This window comes from Mirounga angustirostris, unplaced genomic scaffold (genome assembly GCF_029215605.1).
Source record: "Mirounga angustirostris isolate CCGP_5_RB_7025 unplaced genomic scaffold, mMirAng1.0.hap1 SCAF_10, whole genome shotgun sequence".
In the NCBI taxonomy this organism is placed as follows: Eukaryota; Metazoa; Chordata; class Mammalia; order Carnivora; family Phocidae; genus Mirounga; species Mirounga angustirostris.
Window position 1 is genome coordinate 59,996,130 of NW_026991718.1, and position 24,076 is coordinate 60,020,205.

General features: G+C 35.9%; 1 protein-coding gene across 4 annotated transcripts in view; it reads right to left on the reverse strand.

The window, feature by feature from the left end:
• Window positions 1-21,888, reverse strand: part of PAPOLG (poly(A) polymerase gamma) — a 32,180-nt gene extending 10,292 nt beyond the window's left edge. For all 4 annotated transcript variants that reach the window (XR_010405683.1, XM_064572481.1, XM_064572480.1 and 1 more), the window contains exons 1-14: window positions 21,642-21,888; window positions 18,589-18,750; window positions 16,842-16,908; window positions 13,104-13,185; window positions 12,761-12,870; window positions 11,468-11,521; window positions 9,595-9,706; window positions 7,334-7,423; window positions 5,001-5,139; window positions 4,116-4,188; window positions 3,226-3,346; window positions 2,829-2,913; window positions 2,378-2,431; window positions 69-188 (exon numbers count right to left, since the gene is read on the reverse strand). Coding sequence is in view for 3 of the 4 variants with exons in the window: in XM_064572481.1 (XP_064428551.1) it covers window positions 69-188; window positions 2,378-2,431; window positions 2,829-2,913; window positions 3,226-3,346; window positions 4,116-4,188; window positions 5,001-5,139; window positions 7,334-7,423; window positions 9,595-9,706; window positions 11,468-11,521; window positions 12,761-12,870; window positions 13,104-13,185; window positions 16,842-16,908; window positions 18,589-18,750; window positions 21,642-21,658 (1,286 nt within the window). In the remaining variant the exon portion in view is untranslated. The remainder of the gene's footprint in view (window positions 1-68; window positions 189-2,377; window positions 2,432-2,828; window positions 2,914-3,225; window positions 3,347-4,115; window positions 4,189-5,000; window positions 5,140-7,333; window positions 7,424-9,594; window positions 9,707-11,467; window positions 11,522-12,760; window positions 12,871-13,103; window positions 13,186-16,841; window positions 16,909-18,588; window positions 18,751-21,641) is intronic.
• Window positions 21,889-24,076: the final 2,188 nt, after the last annotated feature.

A 24,076-nucleotide genomic window follows, 5' to 3' on the forward strand; every position in this document is an offset into this window, starting at 1 on the left:
TCTTAAACAATGCATACTGTCAAATAACATTATTTAAGAAATATAATATTAAACAATAATTAACTTACTCTTTATGATGTTCCTTATTTCCTGGGAATGATTGGGGATTTACATGGGCAAGAGTAATAAATTCATTTCGTTCCAAGTTTCCAACAAGCACACGAATTTTAGATTCTACTAATCCAACCCTGAAACAGAACAGTGAACAAAATTTTTCCATATTATATTTGGAAACTACATCTAAGTAACCCAAAAAGCATATTAGCTATGATGCCTTACATGTTCATTTAAAATATTTAGTCAAATATATTAGTGACTTTGAAATACCATTTAAGTAAATGACAAGTTAGTCAATTTGTGTTTCCCCCTTCCCCTCATTTAAAAGAACTGCTCTATTTAGTGAATTCCTGATCTAAACTATCCTGCCTGTTAAGACCGTAAAATAGTCATGATTTGAGCATGGACAAAATCTGTTGGTTAATGTGGTTCTTTCATTTTCACATCTTATGTCTATACGCTAAGGCTAAGATATGTTTAAATAACGTGGGGGAAAAAAAGCACTAATATCTAGCACCTAATTCATAATAAACATGCTCATATTTTCATAAAATTGGTACTAGATACTGCATTTAAAAAAGTTTCAGTAAATTCAGATCAGATACTACTAAAACATGAAAGTTTCATCAGGTTTCTGCAACTCTGTTTTCTATCTAAGAAATGTAACTACTATCAGCTATTATATTAACTTACAATGATTTCATTAATTAGAATAACTACAAGGACATTTTTACATTATTCAAACACTTGAAAACGCTTACACATTATAATTGTATATGCTTCAACAGCACATATATGGAACACCGAGTTACTGCTCAGTGTTATCTAAATGAGAAGTTGGCAAACTTTTTCTATCAATGGCCAGACAGTAAATATTTTAGGCTTTGTGGGCCAGTTTCTGTTGCAACTATTCAACTCTGCCATATAGCTGGAAAGAGGCCAGACAATATATAAATGAGTGAGCATGACTGTATTTTAAGAAAACTTTCACTTAAAAATTTTTTAAAGTTAATTTTTTTAGTAATCTCTATACCTAACGTGGGGCTCAAACTTACAACCCCAAGATCAAGAGTCACATGATTGTTGGGACTGAGCCAGCCAGGTACCCCCTCAATAAAACTTTATTTTTAAAAACACGTGGCAGAGCGCCTGGGTGGCTCAGTCGTTAAGCGTCTGCCTTCGGCTCAGGTCATGATCCCAGGGTCCTGGGATCGAGCCCCGCATCGGGCTCCTGCTCCACGCGAAGCCTGCTTCTCCCTCTCCCACTCCCCCTGCTTGTGTTCCCTCTCTCGCTGTGTCTCTGTCAAAATAAATAAATAAAATCTTTAAAAAAAAAACCAAAAAAAACCCACGTGGCAAACTAGATTTGGCCCAGACCACAGTTTCACAATTTCCAATCTAGACAAATGAAATATTCTTTTTTTTTAAAAAAAGACTTTATTTATTTATTGAGAGCGAGAGAGTGAGAGCGCCCATGTGTGAGTGGGGGAGAAGCAGAGGGAGAGGGAATAAGCAGACTCCACACTGAGCGTGGAGCCCACCCAATGAGGGGCTTGATCCCAGGACTCTGAGATCATGACCTGAGCCAAAACCAAGAGTCAGATGCTTAACCAACTAAGCCACCCAGGTGCCCCTACAAACGAAATATTTCATTTTAGTGACAGGATTTTTTTCAGTGTCTCTTTAATTATCAATAAAATAATAAGCACTAAACTTTGGAAGTGAAAATAAGACAGTATCGTGTTTTCCCTTTCCAGAGGTCAGACCCGAGGAAAGCACAACGATTTCTGGTGTCCTAATACCTCCTGCCTGATAGAGTTAGGGACATCAGTACACTGGAGGCAGAGGGAATGAATTTGGATTTACTATAAAGAATGCACTGCTCCTTGACCAAAAAGGCCTCTCTTATCTGCTGACAGAAGCTTTTATGCCACTAACCTCCTAAATTAAAAGAATATAAAAAATGTCTTTTCCTTCTAGTTTTGATGGGGAAACATGATGGCAAGGATGGAAAATCCTGTAAGAGGCTAGGTATCAGAATCATTCAAAATGCCTCACAATTTTGCGTAAATCTGAGAAGTGGCAAAAGGCAAAGAATATACATATACCCTTATTTTATGTTACTTCTAAATCTGAACCATTAATTTGACAGCACTTCTTAAACACTGATGCACTGTACAACAGTCACCAAACACATGATGTCATGTACACCAAACACTGATGTCATGTACAACAGTCACCAAAATGTTTTATAAGTGGCAAAGCATCATAAAAATCTTATCACCACAGAGTAAGTATGCAACTTGAATATCATTCTTACCACTCTAGATGGTTTTCTTCTGTTGATGCACTGGCAGTCAATACTATATAATGTCTATGAAGAATTTTTAGCAACAATCGGGGAGGAGGGGGGGGAAAAAGCCAGAAACACTGTTAGGGTCTGCTTTTCCAACATTACTTTTTCTTTCTTTCTCCTACTGAACAAAAGAACCAATGCAGGCACACAGCTTATGAAAATTAGAACATGCTCTGATTTTTCACAAAATTAATTCTAGACCCTACAATTAAAAACAATTCACTAAAAACAAAAACCACTAATACTGGGTTAGATACTACTAGAATACACAAACTCATCATTTAGGATTTCTGCTAAGCTATTCTCTACCTCACTTGAAATATAAGTGACAACAGTCACCCATAATATATTAACTTTGTAAGTTTAACATTCTTCTTTAAACACACACACACACAAAATGCAAAATTTCAAATACCTATACTTTTGAAAAAAATTTGGTGGCTCAAGTAGTTTGGACCAGTCTGATTTCCCTTGAAGGATTTCATCTGTGACTGCAAGACCTAAATTAAAAACAAGAGAGAGACTGATTTTGAAAGCTGGCTATTTTGTTAAAGCTCCTGTATCACTCTACCCCCAAACCTCTAACCCTACCTCTTGAGTAAAAAAAAAAAAAGTAAATTTATTTCTCAGAACACAAAAATCAATTTCAAACAGATTGGGCTGGCTCCATTTTGGACTTAATATTATATTTTGGAAAACCAATTACTGAAAGAATACATACATATTTGAAAGAATTTTTAGAAATAACAGGCATAACTGCACTTTAAACTGTTGTAAATAAAAAATTCGTGGGAAAGGACCAACAGGTTTACCTTGTTTAAATTCTTCTACCATTACTGTTCGAGTTGAGGTGGACACATTATACGTAGAATTCTGCTGTGGGTAGGCAGGGGTGATTATGGGCATGAGATGATACCTATCTGATGGATTTACCTGTGAAATTAGAAGCAGAATAATTGATCTATTCTCCTATTTCAGTTGTCCTCACTTCATTTCCCCAAAAGTCTGAAGAATATGAAATATAAATTTAATACTACATTTCCTCAATTCTAAGAAGTACATTTTCTCTCCCCAGCTACACTTATTTCTGAAGTCAGATATGTCTGATATTCAAAGGCAACTCTGTAGAAGTTTCTTTTTCCTCTGAAAAGCTGTTAAACTGATGGTGCATCTTATAAACAATGGTCTTTTAGAACCAAGAAAATACAGTATCATAGCTGCAAAAAGCATTATTAATCCAATGGTTCTTAATCCTCTTTCTGCATCTGCTCAATGGGTAACTTCCCATAGGTAACTCAGAGGAATAAGCACTCACTCTAAAAGCAAATTAAAATGCAGGGTGAGAGTTATGCTAGCTTAGAACCACGAGTCTGCTCTAAATTGCACTGCAAAGTAAATCTTTTATATACTTCAGCACTTTATTAGTAGTAACTAATTACTTATAAGACAGTTTTTAACAATGGATTATGACATTTTGGTTGATACACCCATTCATCTACTCTTATATGGGTGATTTTTAATGACATAACATTTGGATCAGAATTTGAGATACAAATCATCTGCACCAAAAAACACAGCAGGTAGAAGGAAAGAACTATAGCTATACAAAGGAAGATGAGCAGGAATAAGAATTATTTTTAGATTACAGTTTAGAGAATTGTCCTTTTCCTAAAAGGTTTAATTTCAATAATAAGTCACATACCCGAGGATCCCAAACAGGCAAATTCAAATTGCTTTCTTCTGGTTGCTTCAGCAGCACAGGATTTGGCCACTCCCTAACATGAATAAGGCAAATTAATTCACATAGGACCTCACTTCGGAAACTATATGAAATGTAAAATCATCAGACTCTCTTTAAATTTTCATAGAGCAAACATTGTGGATGGGTATTTGGTATTGAAAAAAACAAATGGGCAAGGGAAGGAAGTATACAAAAGAAAAAGCTGCTTATTTTAAAATGTGTCTTCTGAAAGGGAAAATACTGTTTAGCCCATTAAGCTGTAGCTAATTTAAATCTGAATTTTCCAGGGGCACCTCGGTGCCTCAGCCAGTTAAATGTCTGACTTGTTTTCGGCTCAGGTCATGATCTCAGGGTCATGCGCTGGGCATGGAGCCTGCTTAAGATTTTCTCTCTCTCCCTCTGCCCAGCCCCCACTCTCTAAAATAGATAAATCTTAGAAAAAAATTTGAGTTTCCCCCTTCTATTTGCTTTCATGGATTTAACTCTGATAATTTAGTAGCAGCAAGAGCTAACTTTACTGAAAATACTAATAAATCCACGTAGTAGCTATGATTATCACCTCCATTTTACATATGAGACATTAATCTATATGTAGCTAGTAATCAGAGCCAAATCTATTGCGACCACTCTCAAGCTAAAAGCCTACATTTACAGACCCCTCCCAACCCCAGAAGAAAGCGCCATCTGGTGTCTCATCATTGTCTCAAATTTGATGTCTTTAAACTTTTAACTTAAAAGGAATGTTAATACAACAGAGAAAGTCTATGTGTATCTCTTAAATTGCCAAACAAACTTACATAAAGGCAGAAGTTAGGAAATAGTTAAAGTATGCATATGAATACTTACCACTTGGAAAAAACTAAAAAGAACTTATGAACTAAAGTAGAAGCTGCTGCATTTGGATATAATTGGCAAGTTCTTGCAACTAGCATTGCCCACGAGACACCACCAAGGAATCCCAGCATGTTGGAATAAATACCACGTCCTAGAAAATTAATATATCTGTTAATTATTGTTAGGATCTACTATCCATGACATTCAACTATAAGGAATAGGATAACTTAGTTCCTAAGACTATTGCTTAGTTAGCTTTTCCCCTCTGGAAATAACATTATACAATCAATAAGCAGACCTTCATGCTAGGTCCACAGTTTTATTAGTAAACCATGAACTGCATCTTATCCCCCTACTTCACCAAAACAGACACCTCAGTTCCCTGCCTCAGTTCTGACTGCCCAACTGGGCTCTATTGATATAACACTGGAATTTCCCCCTTTTCAATAGCTATGGTTGAAAAAGAAATGAAAGGAAGGAGGAAAGATATCTGGAGGGTCTACAAGTAGGAAGAATAAACATTTCATTAGTAATCATATTCACGGGCATTTTAAAATCAAGTGTAAAGCTGGACTAACTTCAGTATTTTGCAGAATTTGGATACCTCTTCATAAAGTAAAATACACCATTGATATTATTCATTTCTCTTAAATTGTTTCTTACAGCAATCTATAAAAAAGTATTACCATATTTCATCAAACCATTAGATCCCCAATTACATAATATAGCATTACTTTATGTCCCACTAAGCAAGAAAAAAAGATACAAAATGTCAATTTCAGATGTTAAATGTGTAAAATGTGCATCTAAGAATTGACAAGACATAGTATTTAATTCAATCCGTAAGGAAAGAAAAATTGTGATATCCCTTTCTTGCAAATTACTTTATCCTGACTATACAAGGTAACTGAACCCAAGGACAAATCCTACTTGTCTAATGTCTTTTTGGATGCATACTTCCAATATGGTAGCCACAAGTCACATATAGCTTTTTTTTTTTTTTTGGTAACAGCTTTATGGAGATACCATTCATATAGCATAGGATTCATCCATGTAAAAGGTTAAAAATTAATGGCTTTTAGTATATTCACAGAGTTGTGTAACCACCACCATAATCAATTCTGGAACACTTTCATCACCCCAAAGAGAAACTTTTAACAGTCACTCCCCTCCTACTTGTTCCCAATCCTCCCAGACCTAGGTAAGCACTATTCTTCTTTCTATCTTTTATAGATTTGCCTATTTTGGACATCTCATATAAATAGAATTTACTTCAGTCCTTTTTATTGCCAAGTAATATTCCATATTATGGATGTATCATCAGTTTATGAACATAAGGTTGTCTCTACTTTTTGACTATTATGACTAGAATGCTGTGAATATCTGTGCACAATTTTTTTTTAAAGATGTATTTATTTGAGAGTGGGGGTGGGGCAGAGGGAGAGAAGCAGACTTCCCCTGAGTATGGAGCCCAAAGCAGGGCTTGATTCCAGGACCCAGAGATCATGACCTGAGCCAAATCAAGAGTCTGATGCTTAACTTTCTGAGCCACCCAGGCACCCTGTGTACAAATTTTTGTGTGGACATATGCTTTTACTTCTCTGAGATTCTGTTTAATTTAAAATTGTAATTTAATTTTAAAATTCAGTTCCTTGGTTGCACATTTCAAGTGCTCAATAGCCACATGGTTACTTTTTGGATAGCACAGATATGAAGTATTTCCATCATCACAAAAAGTTTTATTGGAAAGTATGGTTTTAGACTATGTAAAACCTGGTGCCAGAAGTATAGTACTACTTAAGTGTAGTTACAAATAATAGAAAACGAGCTGTGCCAGCTCAGGATTGGGCCTTTTATGAACCATATGCTACGTATATATATAAATTAGTTCCAGCCTTTATTAGAAAAGTGTCATAATGTAAAAATAAAAAAGTTGAAACTATCACTGTAGGTCCTTCATTTAATAAATTTACCGAATACCTACTACAAGCTACATGCTGCTGGTAATGGGGAGACAAAGATGAATGAGATGGTCCTGCCCACAGAGAACGTGAAGAACAGTGAGGGTTTCACTCTTCCAGTTCTAACTCATTCTGACGGCTTGGCTAAAACTTGAGATGGGAAGTCAGGAGGTTTTAGTTTTAAACCAAGGAACAAGGAGGTAGAGTCACACATCAGAGCATCATAACCACTGTATCTGAAAAAGAAACAGGATTCTCCAAAATCTACGGGACCTCAATCCCCAAAAGAATTAATAGGCTCAGGAGTTTCCATATGTGCTTCTATCATTAGCAACTGAAAATTGTAATTTTATAATGCAAGCTTAAAAGATGTGGGATACTTACGTTTTGCCCATAATTTGACTGCTCTTAGGGTGAGTCTAAAAGTTTCTTTATTTGGCACTAAATGCAAAATTTCATCAGTAACTCTACATCCTGAAAAAGATAAAGCATTCATTTTTCATTATGCAACAAAATCTAGTTAATTCAGACACCCTTCTAATTTCCAGACTCTCAAATGCTGAAACTATCAAAGATAATAAAATGTGGGCCATTTTCTCTATGTATTTGAAATTTAGCACATAGATGAGAAATTACTTTGCTTTTAAAGAATTAAAAAGTGCACGGGTAATGTAATTCAGTATTAAAATAAGAGATGGATCTGAATATCTTTAGCTTTCTTCACCATTTATCTTTACTGTTAATCAAATGTCCCCAACTTATAAAACTGTTATTGCTTTAACATACACCCTATTTCACAAATACTGTTATTTACTGTTGTACTCTGAAAGTATAATAAAAATGCAATGATAAAAGATGCTACAAGCCAGTGTTTTGTTCTCAAAGTGCAGTCTTGGACCCTTGGGAATGCTAGGTTAACCTTTTTTTTTTTAAGTTTGTCAAACCTATTTTTATAATAACAATAAAACTTTGCCTCTTTACTGTGTTAACATTTGCATTAACGGTGCAAAAGCAGTGGGGGTAAAAACTGCTAGTACCAAAGCTTTAACAACAAATTGTACTATTAAACAATTACCTTCACCACCACACATTTGAAGTTAGAAAAGAGGAGAGGGGCCCATCCAATGTTTGAGCAAGTTTAAAGAAAGCTGAACTACCTGTTTTTTTCAAGGAACACCAGTTTTACTTAGAAGAATCCTAAAAAATGAACAAAGTGAGTCCCTCATTTTAAGGAAAACAAATGACAAAACTTGTTACCAATAATAAAATTTGAGCTTTCAGTAAAAATTAGAATTTTGGACAACTAGTATCTGCTACTGTGAGCCGGACAGCTTTCCAATATGTAAAGACTTTTCTGATGAGATTGGTGGTGATATTAATGAATGTGATTTTCCTGGGTATTTTATAATGAAATGTGTGTTAACATTTTGAAGATCCAAATAACTTTGTGAACCAGTAATTTCCAAATGACTAAGGCTTGCTAGTACAAAATCATGTATGGGTAAAAGATCCATTCAAAGAATAAGACAGACCAATAGATTTTAATGTAAGAATATAAAAAGTTAATTGATGTGGTTTTAGATCCAATATTCAAATTAACCTTTAAAAAAACACTTTTACTCACCAATAAAAAGGAACAAACTTCTGATATATACTACAAACATGGACAAACCTCACAAACACTATGCTAAGTGAAAGAAGCCAGACACAAAATACCACATACTGCATGATCTCACTTATATGAAATGTCCAGAAAAGGCAAATCTATAGACACAAAGTAGAATAGTGGCTGCCTAGGACTGGGGGTTGGAAAGGAGAATGACTGTAAATGTGTAAGAGGGATCTTTTGAAGATGATGAAAATGTTCTAAAATTGGATTGTGGTGCACAACTCTGAATATGGTAAAGACTACAGAATTGTACACCTAAAAAGAACAAATTTTATGACACGTAATTATACCTCAATAAAGCTGTTGAAAAGAAAAAAGATATTGTCACTGGTCAAGTTTTGCTGTATTATCAAAGAATATCCACAGTTTTCTGAAAAAGCTATTAAAATTCTCCTCCCTTTTCCAATTATGTATCTTTAAGAGATCAGATTCTTCCTGTGCTTCAATCAAAACATTACAAGAAATTAACTGAAAAAACAGACAGGAGAATCTAGCTATCTTCCATTAAGTCAAAGAGATTTGCAAAAATGCAAAAAAAAATGCCATTTTCATATAAAAACTATTTATATTCACTTAGAATGGGTTTCTTATTTTGAAATAAATACTTTAAAATTTCCTGTTTTTATTTCTAATATGGTATATATTGACAGATATTCCACATAAAATCTAAAATCTATTGATAGATTCCACATAAATAGAAGATCTTTGGGGTCCTCAATAAATTTTTAGAGCGCAAAGGGGTCCTGAGACCATTAAGTCTGCGCACCATTACTATAAACATAAACAACGTTTCAAATAAATGCATGTCTTTTAAAATGCCTAAATGTGGTCAGATTATCTATATAAAGAAAATCACATCATTTTTAACTGAGTTAATCCAAGACCTTCAAAAGTCCATTAATAGTTCTGCAAAAAAGATCTCTTTGTCTAATTGTTTTCAAGCAGATATCTGAGATTTTTTTTTTCAGAAGCTTACCATTTAGGCTGCGAATACACCTTATATCAAGGCTTCTCAGTCGAGAGTCGTCTCTTAGATCTAAATTATCTGATATGGTTTGAATTGCCAGTCTTGCAAAGACTAGATCAATCTTTGGAAAGATGCAAAAAAAGAGAAAAATATTACTTTTTCTCCTTCTAGTCCATTCTCCGCACCCCCCACCCCAACCTCAATAGTATAAAGTTCTAATTATTAGTTTGGGAAGTTCTACCAAAACTTAAAAAAGCTTATGTAGGCAATCTCACATGGGAAAATCACTGCAAAGTTTTGTGAGGGTAATTAAATTTGCAAATTAAGGGAAAGCATTTTAATTTTAGCATATATGCCAAGCATTAAAAAGGACATCAAAATCTTATGAATGAATTTCTAGATAAAGATGGCAGATCCAACACACATTTACATTCACTCCCTCTTGAAACCCCACTAAAATATCAGTAACAATTCATTCTGTTTTTTATTTAGTTTTGTTTTTAAAGGCATATTCCACTAGGACGAAGGGACTAAAAGGAGACAACAGCAAAAACTATGGAAGCAGATGGATAAGTGGTAACAGACTTAGCAGATTTAAGAAAGCAGAGATAAAAAATATTGTATCCAGGAAAGAAGGATAGGAGGCTGTAAATAAATACATACATAAATAGAAAGGAACATTTAGGAAAATAACAAAGTTATTCTTAGAAATTAAAAATATGACAGCAGAAATGGAAAACAATAGGAAGCTTGGAAGATGAGAAAACCCCCACAAGCAGAAGAAAAATATAAGTATGTGGTGGTCCAATATACAGAAAAAAGAGAGAAAACAAAGGCAGGAAATCCAATAGAATTCAATACAATTTCCAAGAATGGAAGGACAGGAATTTCCAAAGTGGAAGAGTGCCTAGCATATTTGGTTGAAAGACACATACCAAAGTACATTACCATGAATTTTACAACTATGAGGCCCAGGGATAAAAGATCATATTAAGTGTCTAAAGAGACAAAACAGATCACAAAGGACGAGAAATCAAAATGGCATCACATTTTCAACACAGCATGAAAGGTAGAAGAAAATGAAGCAAAGCCCAAAATTCTGAGATACATTTCCCACCTAGAACTCTATACTCAGCCAAACTATTATTTTGGTTTGAGAACCAAATAAAGACATTTTTAAACATGCAGGATCTCAAAAATATGTGCTCTTTCTCAGGAAGCTAGTGGATGAGTGCCACTAAAATGACAGTAAGTCAAAAAAGAAGAGAAATCCCAGGATGATAGTAAAGAAAGATCCAGGAGGCCAGCTGGTTATCCTTCATGGAGAACAATCGGTGTGGAATCCTACATGTGAGAAGACTCATGTATTTTTTTCAAGATGATAATGACAGAACACCCAAGAAATCTAAATCTATTTAGAGGAGATTCAGACAGCTAGCAAAGACTGACTTTGAATTAGTGTTAAGTATAAAAACCAAACAAACAAAATGCAAAACAATTATTAACTCTCAAGAAACAAAATGCCACAAAGAATGATAATTTAGTATACTCTGTGCTCAGTTTTGAACATTATTTATAAGATCATAATAATATAAACACTGAATATTGCTCCAATCAAAATTATAACATTATTATTTTAGATTATAGGAATAAGAAGGGTGTATATAAAAATCATGGGGTAAGGATGGAAGCTGGTTCATTTTCCACAGTGAGAAGTCAATAGATACAGGAGAAAGAAAGGTGAGGAACTATTTAAAAACTACTTGATTCTTTAAAATATGTGTCTTTGTCAGTCTGATTAAAAAAAAAAAAGAAACCAAAACTGAAAAAAGCCTTATGTATTAATTCAGTTGCAAAGTCAGAAAAAATATTAAACACTTACTTCAATTCCATCAAATTCAAATTTTATAACAGGTACAAAGGCATCTTCTACAGCCTACAAAAGAGGACAAGAATTAGAACATATAAATAATCCTTTATTTTTTAAAAGATTTTATTTATTGTCAGAGAGAGAACACAAGCAGGGGGAGCGGCAGGCAGAGCAGGCAGAGGGAGAAGCAGACCTCCCACTGAGCAAGGAGCCCGGATGTGGTACTCGATCCCAGGACCCCGAAGGCAGACTCTTAACTGACTGAGCCACCCAGGCGTCCCTAAATAATCCCTTAAAGGTATAATCCTTTCTCTATCCTTCCTAACTGCCAATAATATGAATACCTTTGCTAAAAAGTGAAAATGTTCTTGGTCTCACATTCCAAGTAAGTAAGTGCTTCTACTCTGTGATCGTGTTATTTAAGATACAGAAAATGTCATGACAGTGGTTATCTAATTTATTATCCTCCTAAAAATATTCATCAGAAACTGGCAGGAAGAACTGCTATCACCTGGGTACTTACTATTTGTTGAGACTAAATTGAAAACTGATTATTTACAAAGAGTGCTAGTACTGGAAATTAAAATATAATCAGAGCTCATGATTAATCCATTAAAAAAAATACAATTAATGTAATTTGGATTTAGTAGAAATGTCATCTTTCTGAGCTCTCCTTAATCCCCCAACCTAACAAATTCTTAACCTCCTTCTCCATTCCCAGATGCCCAAATAATGCAGATCCTTTCAACTTCACCTTACCCTAGCACTTCAGATTGCATTAAAGCTATGTTTGTTTAGTTCTCCTAATCCCTCCCTCCCAGAAACTATGTCTTGTTCACTATTGTATCTGTGGAACTAAGAACAGTATCTGACATATCACTGGTGCTGAAATTTCATTTGCTGAATGAGTGGCTAGATATGCCCAAAGAGAATGACTAACTGAATCTTACACATATTAACAGCTATCATTTGATATGCATCAACCACTCATCAAATATTATAGTCAATGTTTATGTCAATTATCTCATTGATCCTCAGAAAAACCTTATAAAAAGTTATCACTACATCTCCATCTTACAGCTTTGAGGAAATTAGGCTCAAAGAAAATAGGTAACTTAAAATCTAAGAGCTAATATGTGGTAGATTCTAGATTCAAACCCAGATCTGTATTAACTATAAATAAAGCCCATGTTCTTAACCATCTGTTATTTTAATACGATACAGCAACTTCTTAAGAAATATTTCAATCATAAGCCCAAACTTTTATTAATGAGTTCAAAATATTAAATACCAGAGGATACTTACTCTTAAGTTTCTAATGCCATCTTGATGTTTCAATTTTTCAAAAAAAGACTGAAAAAAATCAGATCTCTCCACATGTCTTGGAGCTACACAAAGTGCATCAATGTCAGCTCCTGCAAATCAAAGTATTTCTAATCAAGACTATATTAAGTATGTATTACATTTTTGTTAAAACATATAAAAACATTATGTACAGAAGAAAATATGTAAGATGAATACAGGAAAATGTTAACAATGATTAGCTCTGAGTAGTGAGATAATGTTTTTTCTTCTGTACTTCTAATTATGAATAACAAATAAGAGCTTGTTATTGAAAGTTCTTATCAGAACACAGAAAAGCAGTTACCTTTCGTGTGTACTCCAAGCCTATAGGAGCCAAACGTGAAAATTTTACCACCAACAGTAGCCACAACAGAAGGTGGGAGATTCTAAAATTAAATTAAATTAAATTAAACAAATGACATTCAATTGTTGAAATTATTTAGCATAAAAATTGCCTAAATACTACCAATATATACTGTATTTGTCAACTTTGGGAAATTGAGATTTCTGAAATACTTCAGAGCTCTTTGGGCTGCAGCTTGAAGTAATGAGAGTATTCCCAGAGGGACGACAAAACAAATTCTAGCCTACTATACATGCATACATCTCTCTTAAGAAAAACATTTTTTATCACTTGACCCTACTCATCCCCTTCCAATTGTGTGTCTTTGGCTCCATCATTCTGAAGTCACCAAGGAACTCGTAACTACCAAACTAATGCACTTTCAGTTCTCTATAGTATCATACACTTAACTCATTACACTTCCCCATTATTTTTGTGACAAATACGCTTAATTTCTTGGTTGAATTTCTGCAACCTTTCTGCAAGAAAGTGGTCATCCTGACATGACCTCATGAGAGGTAATCTAACATCTTTAATGAAATTTTTTAGACTGTACCAGAATTATAAGGCTATTCTTTACCTCTCTCTGGAGCCAATTCCAACTTCCCATCAGGTATTTTCACTCAGACATTTTGATCCACTCCAATATTCATGCTTAAAACAAAATATTCTTCCTATGATAAACCAGGTATCCCTTCTGATTTCTCTCTGTTCTTCATTTTCCTTAATACCTATACCTGTAGTCATACTCTTCTTGGCTTACCAATTCTTAGCTTATATCCCTCACATGTTACCTCCTTTCTATTCAACTACTATGCCCTTAAATCTAGGCTTTAATAGAATCTTAAGCTACCTTCTTGACCTTAGTCTTTATTTTCTCCTATTCCATTTTATACAAAATTCACTTGATGTTTTTACTCTATTATATAACTCTTCTGCTCAAAACTTGCTAATGCATTATTCTTCTCTGACTACTAAGGTAAGGATCCTTGGATCCTGAGAATCTCCACAATAATGCTCTTATGGATCTTTCTTGCCTTGTCTCCTCATCTTCCCTTTTGAAGCTCCAACTACCAACATGTTACATAATCCAGTCTCCTTTCCATTGCACTTGCCATTCTCCCTATCTCAAATGCTTGCCCATCCTCTCTGGGTATCTCAATACCACCTGTTTTTTTCAAAGTTCAAAAGTTCCACCTTTTTCATGAAGCCTTCTCTGATGATCCCCCATTGCATAACAAGCTCTTTCCCCTCTGTGCTCCTCCACTATTATCTTTAACCTCTTTTATACTACATTTATTATTGACCTTTTTCCCCTGAATACATGTCCCATCTCTTCAACTATATTTAAATTCCTTGAAAATGAGAACTGTGTCTATTTCTCTTATTTTTTTAATAATGCCCAGTGCAAGTTTCAAAGAATATCCCTTGATTAACTTGAATGAAATTATCTATACAACAGGATATTCTGTTTGTTACTTACTCTGTTTAATGGATATTAATGTTTAAGATTACCACATGATTTTAGAGCTAGAAAGAAGTCTGTAAATTTATTAATGTGAATCAAAAGAATAGAGAAGATAGGATCTTTTGGTTTACCTTCCTACTTTCTATTTTAGTTTACTTTCCTACTTTGAAAAGCTAGATTCTTGCATGATTTATGAGAAAGTGATACACCAGAGTAAAATATTTTCATCACAAACCACAGTATTTAACTAAAATGATGTTTGAGTTCTAGATGGTTTATAGCTTAAATATTCCAACTCTATGTGGAACAGTCAAATGATCTTTGATCTAACTCAAATTCTTATGATATTTTCCGAACTAAAATATGCATAAATAAAAGGAATAGCTGATACAGAAAATGAAAAAAAAATTGCTTTATCCATGCAGTGGAAGATGTCAAAACCAATTAAAAAATTTTTATAATGAGCTATTTTATTCATTTTGCTTAAAAAAAGAAATCCAAATTATGGCAAAGTCTTTAATTTTTATGCCTAGAAATTAAATGTAAACCAGTGATTGCTTTTTGCAGATTAAAGTATTAATGTGAGTAAAATGGGAGAAAAAGCAATTTAATAAAAACAAAAAACAAAAAAACTTTTGACCTTGAAACAGAATACTACTGGATTTTTCTGTTAACTGCGAAGAAACTGTGAAGAAAATTAGGTACATCTCTCAAAAAATTAATATAGCCTCTTTTGTGAATAATAATACTTGATTTATCTCAAATGCATTCTAGAACAGGGATGGAAGCAAAGAACTTGGCACAACCACAATATTTGACATGAACACCACACAGTAAGTCATAAAGCTTGTAACTATGATTTTAAAATAATTCTAGCAGGTTGAGTATTTGGTTTGCACACCCATAATAATTATGGGCTGATCAGAGAGGGATAACAGATTCCTTTAACATTTATTTAATGCCTGAGCTCTGTCCTGAGATTATGTAGGTGACCAAGACAGGTCTTTTTCTTATGGAGCTGATCACCTAGTAGCAGAAAAACAAACATGAATTTTTTTTTGTTACTCATGACTAGCATTTAACCTGCTCAGAATTCAACTTATCTGAAAATCTCAACTACTGATAACCCTGAGAGTTCAGAAATGAGTCAGATAGCTGTTTGGCAGCAAAAGTAAACAACATAAAGACCATTTATTTAAACCCAATGACTGCAGACTTAGCAGAGTCCCATGACCTTATTCTGAGTCCATGGTTGAAAAAAAAAAAAAAAAAAACACAAAACAATTTTAAACATGTACCATAGGTACAGAAAGAAATACTAAAATTTACAATAGACAGAATTCTAACAGGTGCTTATCTAATTTCTAAATCCAGGCAGATTAAGGATCAGAAAGTGTTTACAGAGAGACACTGCTTTAATATATTAACTTTCAGCTAATTGTTAAGGGAAAGATGGGAAAACTATAAAAATTATAAAAACCAAACAGAAACTTAAAATACAACAGTTTGGGCCACTCAGTGAAGGGGCAAATAGTATCACCCACTTGCACACACCCTACTTCAATTTAGTACAGCCAATCAAATAATATTCAGTGATGATTCTCAGACATATGAAAATTCAATTACATTCAAAATACTCTAAGAAAGCAAGAAAAATGTACTTATTTTAGAAGAAAAATAGTTAAGCTACTGGAGGTGAAAAAAGTTGCATAATTATAAATTAGGATTTGCAAACTCCTATGTCTCAGGGGTTAGGCAAGTATGCAAATGTAAGGTATACATAAGAAACACAGAAACTGACTGATAAATGACAGGTGCTGTGTCAGACAGAGAGCAGCCATTGGTGGGGCCACAAGGCAATGGAGGGCAGGAGCCCAAATCCATTCAAACCTCTTCCTGCCTTGCACAAAGGTAGGCCCAATGTTGCCAGATCTGGTATTTCACAAGATGTCTGAAATCTGGCTTTTAAAGTAAAATCCCTTGATATTTAAATTTTGGTAAACTACATGTAATTCAAGCAGGAAATCTATGTAGAATTGTAGCTAGACACTGGGGTAAATTCTCATTTATTTATCTCGTTATCATTATTTAGAGACTCAACTGTCTAGACCAATTCATTACCAAGTATACCAAAAAGGCTATTTCAGATTATTCTCAACTCCTGCATCTTATTACTAGGACTAATGAAGAGTACATAATGAAAGTGAATTCAATGTAGTTTAGAGCCTTACCTTACTCTCACTGACATCAGAAATCCATTCTTTTACTAAATTGTTCAATTTACCAAGAACAACAAGCCTATAATAAAAAATAACATGCTTTAGGTTAAAACTAAGAAAACCCAAAAACAGTATTTTAAAAAGTAGTTAAACATATAGGCAGAACCTTTATGTTGGTGTTAGAGTAAAAGCACATTATACATGGGCTAATGCTGTCACATCTACTGATACATGGCACATCTTTTTGACATTCTTAGGTCCCTAAGAGTTCCAAAGAAATGATAAATGTGATGATAGTATTTTGGTCTTTGAGCTATTCTCAAAGTTCAAAAAGCCTAATAAAAAATCAAAATTACCTTCAATAAGTCTGCAGAGACCAACTGAATTGTCAACTTTCTTGGCCTTACTATGGAATAAAATCAATTCAATGTGGTGGTAGAGGTTAGCATTCTCTTACCTACAGTCATAGATCTTTGGATAATTAAAATGGGTAAATTAAATATTGGCTAATTTTTATGAAATAGTATCACTTAGTAACAGCAGTTTGGTATTAAACTAAACTTTCACCCAATAGGATATCTAAATCCACATTAAAAAAAGAAAAGTAGAGTTTAGACACCTCAAGGTTAACATATAAAAATGGAATTCCTGAGATGTCCAAACTTGCTTCTCCCTCAGCCTTCTCTGGGTAATGGAATTCCATCCTTTGAGGTGCTAAGACCCAAGACCTTGGCATCATCCTTAACTTCTCTCTCACACATATTCCAGTCATTAAACAACCCTACCTTTAAAATATATCCACAACTCTACTTCTTATCACCTCCACTGACATCCCCCTTAGTTCAACACCCCCATCCTTTCCTCCCTGGATCCTTATAATAGCCTCCTAACCAGTCTCCTGACTTGTGCCCTTGATCCCTCTTCAGGCTATTCTCAGTATAGCAGCCAGAGTGATTGTGTTAAAACATGAGTAAATCATGTCAATCTTCTGCTCAAAAACCTAACAGCTTCCAATCTGACTCACAGTAAAAGCCAAAACTTTTATAGTGACTTAAAGGTCCTAAGTGACCTAGTTCTCCAAGCAACTTCCCACCGCATGTTCTTTAAGCTCATATTCACCTGCTTACTCACTCTGCTCTGGACACCCGGGTTACCTTACTATGTAATTCCTTCAATATACCAGGTATACTCCCACCTCAAACCTTCTGCCTAGAATGCTCTTCCCTCAAATACCTACACAGTTCCCTCTCTCACTTTGAAAATTTTGCTCAAGGGGCGCCCGGGTGGCTCAGTCGTCGTTGAGCATCTGCCTTCAGCTCAGGTCATGATCCCAGGGTCCTGGGATGGAGCCCCGCATCGGGCTCCCTGCTCAGCGGGAAGCCTGCTTCTCCCTCTCCCACTCCCCGCTGCTTGTGTTCCCTCTCTCGCTGTTCTCTCTCTGTCAAATAAATAAATAAAATCTTAAAAAAAAAAAAAAAATTCCGCTCAAATGTCAATAAGTGGATAACCTCCACTTCCAGCTTCATTTTTCTCAGCAGCATTTGCCATCTGTAACATTGTATTTATTTTATTTATCTGGCTAATTGTTAGTCTCTTCCCCTAACCTCCACCTAAAATATAAGCTCCAGGAGGGCCAAAATTTCTCTTCATTTTGTCATTTTTTGTATCCCCAGGCAGGGGCATGGGAGGTACTTTATATTTGCAGAATTAATGATTAAATAACATACTGTAAAATATTTTGCATTTTTAAATGACATACCTGTGGTTCAATTCTTCCTCATCTTCAAACACTCCGAAGGGTTTCATGGCATCAATTAATTTCTGTGTGTAAATATGATCAATTTCTTTAGGACATGCCAAACTAATTGGAGAAGTGATTCCATAATGCTTTTGTTGACGCTGGCTGTCCAGCATGGTGTTTCTGTTCAAGAAAAATGAAACAGCAGAAAAAATTTTAAGTATCATATCATACTGATATATTTAATCTCTCAATCCACTCATTAATTTAGCTATCTTAAAAGTTTACTTAGTACTTTGGTTGGGGCAGGCACTTTTTTGGGGGGGTGGAAGGGTATTTTGTGTTTATTTTGATGAAGGTCTATTCATACTGCCTCCAGCTTTCATGGTTAGGATGTCTTTTCAAGCCAAAAGCAGCATGTGTTGGCATCAGGACAACTGTGCCAGCACCACTTAGCTCAAATGCAAAAAGCCTGAATGGGAGCTGGGCCAGAGCCACCTCCACTACACCCTGCGGACTTAAGTCAAGTACCATCTATATTCAATCTTTGAAAAGCAGTCAGCCACTTGAAAGAAAGCTCTGAGTAAGAACAATGTTCTTTCCCCCTCAGGAAAGAAACAAAAACATCCCATTAGAAGGTCCTTGTGAAATATCCTGGCTTTTAAAAAGAAATCACAACTAGATTTGTCCTTGAGAAACTTACATTAACATCCTTTGCTCAAATCAGAATTTATAGTCCTAACATTTTGTGACTCTAGTTAATTGTTCTCCACATTTAGATTGGCACCCAGACCATTTTCACACTAAATAAGTATCAAATTCTTTACATTTTTATCAGCACAATACAAGCCAACCTCCAAAAGATTCTAGCTTTTATATTTATATTTATATATATATTATAGTCTTGAATAAAGTACAATCGAATTTCTGAGTTTGGATTTCAGTAATTTCAAAATAAATTTTGGGACCAACATGGGTCGGTAAAACTTTTTATTTTGCTAAGAAAGTAAAGTAAAAATAAATGTACACAATAACCGACTAACCCTACCATCTATCTTCACCATTCAATGTTCAGCACCCTTAACAACAACAGTAAGAATGTAATCTCAAAATATAAAAGAACAGTCTTTTAAATGAATAAATTAGCTCTGTAAACAATAACACGAAAATACAGTAGTGATTGTTTTTGAATTTTAACTGGTCAAAACACTGACTTATTGCTACTAAGTTCTCACAGGAAGGCATGTTCTTTAGCTAAAGATTTCATTAGGTAAGGAGGGAGAATCAAACGGAAGATAAAATAGCCTATATATCTTCAGAAATGATTCAAAGAAACAAAAGGGAAACACCAATACTAGCGACTTTCTTTGTTACTAATTTTCCTGTGGAAAAAAACAAAATTTCAATTAGCTACTTCAAGTAACTTCTTTTTAAAGATTTAGCTTTTTACCTCTAAGAGAGCTATTTTGGTATTGACTGTGTGTGTTTAAATATGTATGGTAAATGGATGGGACAGACTGATTATATGTGATTATTCAATTAATTTCGACAACAACTCTAAGAGGTAGGTACTGAATAAATGCCATTTTATAGGTTAAGTATCCAAGATCCAAGGGATAGGAAGAGCCAGAATCTGAGCTCCAAAACCCAAGATCTTTCCACCACTCCATTCTCCCTTCAACAAATACCTTTGTTCTGACACTATGATCTTGGGTCCCCCTTTCTTATCTGTATGCTGAAAAAGTTGGCTATCAAAGCCTCCTACCCTACTAGCACTAAAATTCCAAATCTATGGTTCTGAACCTCCCTCATGGGTTGGGGGGGAAGCCAAGCAAAAGAATCCCACATTCCCTTCAACTCATCAATTTCACTTATAAGTAAACACCCTAGGGAAATTCTAGTACAAGTGTACAAGGAAACATGTACAAGAATGTTCACTGCCACACTGTAACATTAAAAACTTAGAAACAACCTCAAATAATCACTATCAGGAAAAGGACTAAACTAGGGTGTATCCCTACAATGGAATACAATACAGTAGTTATTATGAATTAGTAAGAGTTGAAAATATTAACATGGACAAAGTTCAAAGATACTATGTTGTCTAAAGAAGTTGCAAAATGACAAGTTTGATACCAGTTATAAAAAGCTTAAAAAGAAGTAAAATAATGCCCGTTATTATAGACACTTACATATGTTGTTTTAGCATTTTTAAAAACGCAGCAATAAATATCAAGTTCAGGACTGTGTGGAACTCTGGGGAGGGTAGTGAATGGAATAACAGGAGGTAAGAGAATCCTTAAGACATATCTGTAATGCTTGATTTCTTTTAAATAAAGATATGTATGTACACACACACACCCACACACATACAGGATGTTATGCTTTGGGAGAGATGGATGGTGACTACACAATTGATGCTTACGTTATTCTCTGCATTTTTGTTTAAATTATTTCCTAATAAACCAAAATGTTAGGAGCTACAACAAAATCTTGCCAAGCATGGAAACCGTTTCTGACTTATCAATGTGTGAGCAGGAGGTATAGACCGGTAGATATACTGCGGGCCGATGGGGGAGGCCGGGGGAGGGCGAAAAGATCATAGCTTTTATTAAAAAGAAACGCATGGGCTGGGATAGGTCATTCACTCCTCAAGACCAGGAGACAGCCGGTCGGGAGGGAGGAGGGGGAGGTAGGGGGATGGTATTTGCGCCAATGCAGACAGGAGCAGAGACGGGCTCAGACAGTGCTGGGGGCAGAAGAGTGACCGACAATTTCTCCCCACGGACACCCGCGCCTCTCCCGCCACTCCCTTGTCTGGGGGCGTCCTCCGAGGCGGGACAGGCGAGGGCAGATGGGGGCTCCAGGAGTCCCCGAGTCTGTGCAGGGGTGGCCAGGTGAGCCTCCGGGTGCAGGGGAGGTGCCCTTGCCGACCGGCCAGGAACGGGGAAGGAGACTACTCGGGCGAGCTCCGGGCAGGGCGCGAGGGGCAGGGAACGGACACCGGTCCCGGGCCGACCACCCTAACCCACTCCTCTCCGCCTCGCCCCCAACCACCGCCCCCCACCACTTACGCAGACATCTCTTTCATCGCTTCCTGCGTCTCCCTCACCGGCGAGTATCGTTCTCTCTGGAGTCAAGTTCTTGCTCTTCCCTTCTCCTCCTGTCGACTTTCCTCCGGTCGCTTGTAGCTCGCTTGCTCGCTCACTTTCTCACTTACTACGGCCGAGGCATCCAACCGAGTAGTGAAAACACCACAAAACCGGCTCTATTTATGACAATACAGCGCGGCCGACGCCAATATGGCGCCGCTTCCCAGCCTGCCCCTCGCCCGCTGCGGCCCCGCCCCTGGAGGCCTGGACCCGCCCTCGGCCCCGCCCCCTCCTCCTTTTGGTCCCGGGAGGCTCCGGTGGTCCCGCCCACGGGCGGGGGCACAGGCTCCGGCTGCAAACGCCGGTCGGGAGGAGCGTTTTGTACCCTCCTTTGTCCGTGGGACTGTCAATCCAAGCAAACCGCTTGGAATGTAATTAGGAACATATTTTCCTTGTTTCGCTAATGAAAGACTATATTTTTAAAAAGATCACGACCTTGCCTAGCAAATACTAGTTTAACTCTTCCGTTATCCTACATCTTTAATTAGTCATAATCATACGTAATCAATCCACTCGTGGAGATTTTGTCGTGATAGGGTCACACCGAGGAACGTGTGACTACAATTATCCCAGGGAAAAAGCAAACTTGTAAATTGGAGGCTAATCTGTTCACTTCATCTCTACCTCCCCCTGATTTATGACATTCCGGCAGTTGAGGGGGGTTGAAAGGAGAATAGCTAGCAGCTTGCAATAGGAGGATAAATCCAAGAAATAATTTAATACACTAAATCATTACAAGGAAAAGGATGTCAAGAAGCTGCTTTTTCTCGGAATGTGACTCAGAGTCATAGGAAATAGAGGCGATTACTTATAAAATTATTCATTCATTCATTCAAAAATATTTATTGAAAACCAAGCATTGTTAGGCACTAGCGGCTTAACGGTGCATAAAACCAGATGTATTCTTTAACCTTATGAAGTTCAGAATTTAGTGAGGAAACAATCAAATATAAGTGATATTCTTCTGTTGTAGAACTAAAAGCACCTACTGTATGTCAGTCACTAGAGATACTTAATTCCTGCCCTTCAGAGTTCACAGTCTAGTGGAGGAGGACAAACATACACAGAGATCATTGAAATACAGAGGGGCCAAGGGATTTAGGGAGGCTTAAAGAGGGCCACCTATTAGAAGCTGGATCTAAAGGCTTGATTAGATTCAGGCTACACACCGCATCACACCAGGAGTCACATTATGAACCTCTGGTAGTCCCATCACTGGTGATAGTAAGATTGACCACTGGGTTTAGGTACTGACAGTCATCTTGGAACTAAATAGAAATCTGTGGGGTGATAACTTTGGCACTAGGTGAATATCCAGCTGTCCATCAACCTTTCACCTAATGGTTTCAGCATCTGTTGATAGTATTGACTTAATTATTTCCTTAGGGGGAAATTGTGATTTTCCAATTCTGTCTACATTTATAGCTGGCATTTTTCTGGAAGGAAGAGCTTTTCCTCATTGACTAGGACTATTAGGTTATTCTGCAATGTCAATATGATTCCTACTGCAAAGGAAAAATATTCCTTTCCCTTCCAGAGTTAAGAACTTGGTATAATGGCCACCTTCAAAGAAGTTCTTATTTATTTGCTTGCTTATTTTATTCCTTTTTTTTTTTTTGAGCCTCATATGGACTCATTTTCTAATATAGTTAGCATGTTTCAATCAATTACAGTCATGATTCTTTTGATGCTAAAATTGTCCCAACTTTGGTCAGTGGGTTCCTCTGTCAATCTGGTTCCTTGGCTAGTATTAAAAAAAAATTTTTTTTTAAATCAATATGATAGGTGGGAAAGTGGTGTTTCTTTGTGGTTTTACATATCCCTGATCAGTGGTATTTCATTAGCCATTTACATTTCTTACTCAGTGGATTCAAATGTTTTGTCCATTTTCCTTGTAGTATAACTGTCTTTACACCAGTGATCCAGACTCACCCCTACAAATGAGATGTTCTCAGGGCTTACTGCTGGTCTCTTTCAGCTGCAACCTCCCTCTGCTGAGTTTTTCCTTCTGATCATCTCTTGCTCTAGAATGAGTCTTGAAATAGCTTATTCAGAAAGGAGGTACATTTTCCTAGTTCTGGCATATTTGAAAACATCTCCTTCAAAGCTTGGTAGATGGTGCTTTATTGTTACCTGGTGAGTCTTAAACACTTGTAAAATTCTTATTTTTGAAGTCTAAAAATTCTGTCCAAATAGGCCTTTGTATGGCCATCTCTTCCCTAAAATGTGTCTAGAACATAATAAACATTAAAAATGTTTTCTGACTACTTTTTAAAAGATCAGATTAAGTCCCCCCTATTTTTTTACTTTAAAAATTCCTTCTGTCCCATCCATCAATTAGCTCTTTTTTTGTTTGT